General features: G+C 61.7%; 1 protein-coding gene across 1 annotated transcript in view; it reads right to left on the bottom strand.

Moving 5' to 3' along the window:
* Nucleotides 1-6062, bottom strand: part of LOC122193200 (hexokinase-2) — a 12258-nt gene extending 6196 nt beyond the window's left edge. The window contains exons 1-3 of the mRNA XM_042893926.1: nt 5102-6062; nt 1468-1616; nt 1151-1270 (exon numbers count right to left, since the gene is read on the bottom strand). Coding sequence (XP_042749860.1) covers nt 1151-1270; nt 1468-1616; nt 5102-5402 — 570 coding nt within the window. The 5' untranslated portion in view covers nt 5403-6062. The remainder of the gene's footprint in view (nt 1-1150; nt 1271-1467; nt 1617-5101) is intronic.
* Nucleotides 6063-8209: the final 2147 nt, after the last annotated feature.

The following is an 8209-nucleotide window of genomic DNA, read 5'->3' as shown; positions in this document are numbered from 1 at the left end:
CCCACAACTCAAGAACAGAACTACCCAATCCATGCCTCAAGGTCAGAGCCACCAACCCACAACTCAAAATTAGAGCCAACCCACAGCTGAAAGTCAGACCCTCCAACCCACAGCTCAAGCTCACTACAACCCAACCCACGTCTCAAGGTCAGAGCCGCCCAGCCTCCTCCAGCACAGGGACGGACACGGCTTTGCAGGCAGCCCCTCCCTCTTATCACTGCCATCGGCATCTGCAGCGGTTCCCACGTCCCAGTTTATGGCCACAGGCACGTGAGTCATCGGCTCCCTGCCGCCGGCAGAGGGACGTGACCTCAGCTCTTGGCTTCATGGAGCCCTGCAGCAAAACCGGCTCTGATGCATGCGGAGGGCACCGGTGGGACGGGGTCTCACCCGTCACCGCAGTCATAGGAACACGACTTCCGGCACCTCGGAATGGAGCTGCAGACGTGCCGAGCCGCTGCCGTGCCGTGGAGCTGCCCACCAGCCGACCCCACATGGGGCGAGCCCTGGGAAGCAGGAGGCGGCGGTGTGCGATGTGCCCAGCGAGGTCGCTGGTGCCGATGTGGTGCTCGGCACGTCCCCGGGGCTGCCGGGCTGCAGGCAGCTGCTGCCCCATGCCTTCATCCAGCAGCAGCAGCTGCTCGCCGAGAGCACAATGAGAGAGGCACAGAGAGCTCTGTGTCCCATGGGAGCCACCGGGATCGCCGAGATGGTTGCAAAGGGTCATTCATGGCTGCAGGGCCACGAGATGACTGCAAGGCCATGAGGGCGATGTAGGGCTGTAGGGTGGTGAGGGGCTGCAGAGCCACGAGGAGCTGTAGGGCCATGGGGAGCTGTAGGGTCATGTAGGGCTGTAGGGCCACATGGGGCTGTAGAGTTATGAGGGGCTGTAGGGCCAAGAGGTGACTGTAGGCTTTCCCTCAGCCTCTTCTCCACGCTGAACCCAAAGGACCTTCTCTTCTCCCTACACACGTTGCCCTCACCCCCCTTCTCCATCCTCCTGGCCCGCCTTTGGATACCATTAGATGCTTTTAGGTCCTTCTTCCCGTGCTCCAACGGCCCCCAGTGCTCCAGGTGTGACCCCACCGGGGCACAGCCACCCAATCCTGCACAGAACGTCACCCCTCGGCCCCCCACATCCCTCACCCACCTCATCCAGCTTGGTCTGGTGACACGGGAAGGAGAAGGTGAAGCCGAGGGGCAGCTTCTTCTCCTTGATGTTCAGCTTCTCCATGAAGTTGGCCAGGCACTCAGCAATGTGGTCAAAGAGCTGAAAGGCAACGGCTGAGGATGAGCAACGGTGACATCTTGGTGTCTCGACAGACATCCCAGCACCTCAGAGAACATCCCAGCATCTCGAAGGACATCTTGGCATCTCGAAGGACATCGCGGCGTTGTCTGGACTACTGCCCCACTGTGGGTGGATGTTCCTTTTGGGGAGGAAAACGGAGACGGGGGGAGGCCCACCTGCATCCCGCTGCCTCGCATGAGGTCCTCGTGGATCTCATAGATCTGGCTCTCCATCTCCACCTTCTGCAGGCCGTTGTCGGACACCTTCACCCGCAGCACGCGGAAGTTGGTGCCACCGAGGTCCAGCGCCAAGAAGTCTCCGTCCTCTGGGAAGAGAAAGCCAGGGGTGAACCCAAACTCAAACCACAGGGGTGAGCCCCAAAACCACGGAGATTAACCCCAAAATTCTACAGGAGTAAACCCCGAAACTCCACAGGGGTGAACTCCAAACTGTACAGGGCTGAGCCCCAAAAGCACAGGAGTTAGCCCCAAAACTCTACAGCAGTCAGCCTCAAAATGACGGGGATTAACCCCAAAACTCTACAGGGGTGAATCCCCAAACTCTACAAGAGTTAGCTCCAGAACTGTACGGGAACGAGCCCCAAAACCACGGGGCTGAACGCCCAAATTCTACAGGAGTTAGCCCTAAAACCACAGGATTGAATCCCAGAAATCCACCGAGGTGAACCCCAAAACCACAGGGGCTGGCCCAAAACTCCACAAAGGTTAGCCCCAAACCCGCAGGGATTAACCCCAAAACTCAACTGCAGTGACCCCCAAAACTCCACAGGGGTTAGCCCCAAAACCATGAAATCAAACCCCAAAACTATGCGTGTTAGCCCCAAACTCGACGGGGCTGAACCCCAAACCCCACAGAGGTTACCCCAAAAACCACGGGGTGACCCCGCAGTGCTGCAGGTCCTGTAAGGTCACAGCACCAGAGCCATTCCCGTAGGCTGACGCAAGAATCCCAAGAGAGCTCCCCAGCCCTTCCCCACGCTCTGCCCTTCCAAAGCGTCGCCCAGCAGAGGAGATGCTTTCGGAGGAAATCCGAGCGCTGCTCTGGGAACGCAGCCCAGCAATCCGCAGAGCTGCTGGCACGTGGCTGCAGGCCGGCGCCGTCCCTCCGCGTGCATTTCGGCCCAGCAGGACTGGGGACAAGAGCGAGAGCTGCGGGGTGGCGGAAGGGGGGGACAGAAAACAGCATTCGGTGGCACACCGGTGTTTGAAGGGGGGATTGGGTGGAGGGTGCGTGGGGACACGTGGTGACCTCATGGAGCGTGCGTGACGTCAGCGTGTGCGGGGACGTGGGGACACGGATGGTGACTTCGTGGGGCCTCCGTGACATTGGTGAGCATGGGGACATGGAGACATGGATGGTGACGTCATGGAGCCTCCGTGATGTCACTGTGCACAGGGACACAGGTGGTGGCTTCATGGAGCATTTGTGACATCCGTGTGTGCGGGGACATGGGGACACAGATGGTGACATCATGGAGCCTTCGTGACGTTGGTGGGCGCAGACATGGGGACACAGACGGTGACGTCATGGAGCCTTCGTGATGTCACTGTGCGCAGGGACATGGATGGTGGCTCCATGGAACCTCTGTGACATCGGAGTGCGTGGGGACATGGGAACAAGGATGGGGACATGGGGACAGATGGTGGCTTCATGGAGCCTTTGTGACATCGATGTGCGTGGAGACACAGGGACACGGACACTGCGGTGGTGGCTTCACGGAGCCTTCAAGATGTCGGGGTGCACAGAAGTGGGGACACAGATGGTGACTTCACGGAGCCTTCGTGACATTGGTGAGCATGGGGACATGGACAGTGGCTCCACAGAGCCTTCGTGATGTCTGTGTGTGCATGGAGATGTGGTGGCTTCACGTAGCCTTCATGACATCAAGGTTTGCAGGGACACGGGGACATGGATGGTGACATCATGGAGCCTTCATGACATTGGTGGGCACAGACATGGGGACACAGACGGTGACATCATGGAGCCTTCGTGATGTCATTGTGCACGGGGACATGGATGGTGGCTCCATGGAACCTCTGCGACATTGGAGTGCGTGGGGATGTGGGGACACAGACAGTGGCTTCATGGAGCCTCTGTGACACTGGTGTGCACAGGGACGTGGGGACACGGACTGTGACTTCATGGAGACTTCGTGACATCGGTGTGCATGGAGACACGGACACTGCAGTGGCGGTTGCACGGCGCCTTCACAACGCTGGTGTTTGCGGTGGGGATGTGGATGGTGACTTCGTGGAGCTTTTGTGATACCAGTTTGCACAGAGACACGGCTGGTGACATCAGGGAGCCTTGAGGACATCGCTGTGTGCAGGGACATGGGGACAAGGACGGCGCCCAGGGCACGGATCCAGGAAAGCAGATCCCAGCAGCCAAGGAACCTCGCCGTGCGCAGGTCGGAGCCGCAGAGCTCCGGTTTCCACCCCACACCCCCGGAGGTTGGGGCTCTGGGCGCTGCCTCGCACCGCGATAAGACGCAAGCAAACAGGAAAGCAAACAGCGCGGCTCACCGCCGGGGGCTGTTTGCTCTCTGCAAAGGGCCCAAAGATAAGCACTGCTTCCCTGCCCCTGCAGCAGAGCTGCGCGGAAAGCAGCGCCGAGGTGCACAGACAGCAGAGCTCGGCTCCTCTGGTGCGGAGCAGTGCCTCATCCGACATCTCAGGCCCACACCCTTCATCTCGTGTCCTTGCCCTGCATCTCGTGTCCTTGCCCCACATCTCATGCCCTCCCCCTACATCTCAGCCTGACCCGCTGGCTGCGTAAGCCCTCTCATCCAGCATAATCCAGCAGGTGACGCCGACCCTGGAGGTCTGAGCCCTGCAGAGCGCCCCGTCCTGGCCGGGAGGAGAGGCAGCCTGGCAGCGATGCTTTGGGATTGCTGTGTTGGGGTTGCTCCAAATGATGGCTGGGCAGCTGCTGGGAAGGACGGCCCGTGCTGGGCCAAGCATCCGTCATGCAGAGAGCGCGGCCAGATGCACGGCTGTGAGTGGGGCAGGAACGCCACGGGTGGGGGTGGGTGAGTTTACCACGGTAGGGCTGGACCTACGTGATCTTTAAGGACCCGTCCAACCCAACCACCCGATGGTTGTGTGACCTTTAAGGACCCTTCTGACCCAAACCATCCCATGGGTCTGTGACTTTGAAGTCCCTTTGAACTCCTCCATTCAGTGGCTCGATGCTCTTTAAAGGACCCTTCCAACCCAACACTCGATGGCTCTGTGACCTTTAAGGACGCTTCCAACTCATCCATTCCACAGCTCTAAGCTCTTCAAGGACCCTTTCAACCCAATCATCCCACGGCTCTGCGATCTTTCAGGACCCTTCCAACCCATCCATTCTGCAGTTCTACAACTCCCCGATTTCCCACCAGCTCCCAGCGTTCTTCACTTTTCCCCCATCAGGTTTTAGAAGACCCCACAGGAGGGTTCTGGGAGCATCTGCACCCAACGACCGCACCAGGAAGTCGTTTGGCGTCAGATGCACTGATGGGAGCCCAAAGTGGAGCCGTGCCCCCCCCCGGCCAAGAGGCACCGGTCCCTCAGGGAAGATGAGAGGCGTGTGGGAAGGGAGCAGAAAGGCGGCATTGTCAGCTGCCTCCTCACGCGGTCCCCATCACATTCAGCGCTAATGAGAAGCGATGATCCGACCCGTGACCACCTCATCCTGCCAGCACAGCGCACAGGACGGCTGCCCGCAGCCCACGGCCACCAGGAGCCCCTCGGTCTGAGGGAGACCCCCACCCCGGTTGCACCCAGCTGCCCCATGGCGCTGTACCTGTGCCGTCTGGGGTGGACCTGACGAAGGAGGGCAGCATCTTGACGGAGGCGGTGGGGTTGGTGTCAGCACCCAGCCCCTTCTCCATCTCCTTGCGGAAGCGTTCGGACACCTCCTGCAGCGTGTCCTCGGAGAGCCGCATGTGGTACAGGTACTTGTCCACCTGTGGGGCACGGAGGGGCAGCGGGTGAGCAGTGGGGCTGGGGGACGTGGGGACGACGCAGCCGCAGATGGAGGGTGGGAGCGGGTCGCCCACAGCAGGGCACGACAGGGGTGTGCGTGGAGAACTGCTGCCACACATCTGCCCCAGCACCCGGAGCCGCTCTGCAACTCAACCCCAAGGTGGCCCAAGAGAAATCCAGCCCCACAGTGGCCAAAGAGGCGTCCAGCCCCACAGAGGCCAAAGAGGCGTCCAGCCCCACGGTGGCCAAAGAGGCGTCCAGCCCCACAGAGGCCAAAGAGGCGTCCAGCCCCTCAGCAGCTCAAGACAAGTCTGACTCTACAGGCGGCCCAAGAGAAGCTCAGCCCTACAGGTGGCCCAAGAGAAGCCCAAATCGAAGGCGGCCCTAGAGAAACCCAGCCCTACAGGTGGCCGAAATGAAGCTCAACCCTACAGATGGTCCAAAAGATGCTCAACCCTGCAGGTGGTCCAAAAGAAGCCCAAACCTGGGGTGGCCAAAGAGATGTCCAGCCCCGCAGTGGCTCAAGACAAGCCCGACTCCACAGGCGGCCCAAGGGAAGCTCAGCCCTACAGGTGGCCCCAAAGAATGAATTCTACAGGTGGCCCAAGGGAAGCCCAGCCCTACAGGCAGCCTAAGAGAATCCCAGTCCCACAGGTGGCCCCAGAACCCCCACCTGCAGGCGCCCAAACACGCTGGCACTGCCCAGCTCAACCTCCGCCACCCCAAACTGGGGTTGGATCCCCAGCCGTGGGGCTGGGAGTGACGCCTCGGTCGGCGGGACGCAGCGCTCCGCAGGGGATGCCGGTGGCGAGGATTCGGCGCGGGGCCCCGCAGGGATGGCAGCCGGCAGCCGCTCGCCCCGCGTGCAGCATCAGAGCAACTGGGAACGGAACGCCTCGTCCCTGAGCCGGCTGCCAGCTCCCATCCGAGCGGGGCAGGGACGGACGGACGGACGGCGGGAGGCGTGCAGACAGACGGACGGCCAGGCCGTGCCCCGGCCCCATGACCCTTCCCTACCCGCTAATTAAAGGGCAGCGGCCAACTCAGAAGGAAACCCCACCCACGGGGCTCAGCTCACCTGTCTGCACGCACGTACGGCTCCGTCCCCCCTGCGCCCCCCGCGGCGTCACCAGGCGCGGGGTCACCTTCCTTTAATCCCCAAAGCCCTTTTAAACCCGGGATCATCTTCTCCTCCAAACTCAGCGCCCATCCCACCCGGCTCAGCCGGGTCAGGGCACCCAGCACCCACTTCCCCCCCCTCCCCCCTCCCCGGCCTTTTCCCCTCCCCCTCCCCATAGGAAGGGCGCTGCTTTTGGTTCCGTTTTTTGTGTTCTCTCCAGAGCAGCGCTGCCACCCCTCCCATCTCCAGTCACCCCCCCGGGGCCCCACAGTTGCAGAAGGAGCCGAGGCTGCGCCTTTCGGGGCGGATTCTTTCACTTTTTGGCGTGGATTCTTTCGCTTTTTGGCACCGGGGGAAGACAAACAGCTCTTATGCATGAAAACCACATCCGGGCCCGAAAGGCTTTAACCCCGAGCTGCACAGAACCCAAAGCACCGAGCGTGGGAACCCCCCCCCCCCCCCCCCCCCCCCCCCCCCCCTTACCCACCCCCCCCCCCCCTAAAACCCCGCAGCTTTGGGGAGCGCTGACCCCATTCTCCCATCCCGGAAGGTGACAAAGGCCACACCGCCGCCGTGACCCCGCAGCCCCACATCCTCACCACCCCACGTGTGCACGCTGTGACCCCACAGCGCAGCCGAGCCCCCGTGACGCAGCCCGGAGTCACTTCCAGCCAGGCTGAGTCACCGCGTTCCTGCTCGGCCGGTTCCTCCTCCCCAGCCCTGCACCCAATTTCTCAGCCCCATCCATCCGTCCTCAGCCTCATCCATCCCACCCATCCCTGCCTGGCCCCACTGACCCTTTCTCAGCCCCACTCCTCATTCCTCAGCTCCATCCATCCGCCAATCCTTCCTTGGCTCCGCTCATCCTTCCTCGGCCCCATTCGTTCCTCCTCGGCCCCACTCACCCCTGCCCAGCCCCACTCACCCATCCTCAGCTCCACTCACCCATCCATCCTTCAATCGGCCCCATTCACCCCTCTTCAGCCCCACTCATCATTTCTCAGCTCCACTTCCTCTTCAGCCCCATACGTTCATCCCCAGCCCCACTCACCCTACCTTGGCCCCATCCATCCATCCTCAGCCCCATCCATCCACCCATCCCTGCTTGGCCCCACTGACCCTTCCTCAGCCCCTCTCACCCTTCTTCAGCCCCATCCATCCGTCCCCAGCCCCATCCATCCTTCCTCAGCCCCACTCACCCATCCTCGGCCCCACTCACCCTTCCTCAGCCCCATCCATCCATCCTTCCTTCCTTCCTTCAGCCCCATTCACCCCTCTTCAGCCCCACTCCCCCATCCCCAGCCCCATCCATCCCTTATCAGCCCCATTCACCCTTTATCAGCCCCACTCACCCACCCCCAGCCCTGCCCACCCTTCCTTGCCCCCCATCCTCATCATCCGCAGGGGATGCTCTTTAAATCTGCCCCCAAAATCCCTCAAGGCGATGGAAGGAGAAATCTGTCTGTGTCTGTCTGTCTGTCTGTCTGTCCCACTGCTGGGATGAGGAGGGGCCGCTCCCAGGACCCCGCAGTCACACAGCCCCTATTGGGGCTGGTGGGGGGGAGGGGGGAGAATGAAGAAAGGTCCGGGGGAAGGAGAAGGAAAGCTGACAGCCCCAGTGTTTGTGCTGGGAGTCATGAACTCGCCGCTGGCTGTCAGCCACCCCGCTGTCACCTCAACTGAGTCACCCCACTGTCACTTTACCCCGCTGTCAGCCACCCCACTGCCATCCCATTGCTTCCCCGCTGCCCCCAGGACCCGACGAACCCCCCAGGAGTTCAATGAGGGGCACGTGGGGCCGCCCCC

The sequence above is a fragment of the Lagopus leucura genome, unplaced genomic scaffold (genome assembly GCF_019238085.1).
Source record: "Lagopus leucura isolate 7727_CA_CO unplaced genomic scaffold, USGS_WTPT01 35247-0_obj-0_obj, whole genome shotgun sequence".
In the NCBI taxonomy this organism is placed as follows: Eukaryota; Metazoa; Chordata; class Aves; order Galliformes; family Phasianidae; genus Lagopus; species Lagopus leucura.
Note: the sequence above shows the minus strand (reverse complement) of the source record. Positions and strands in the feature narration are given on the sequence as shown.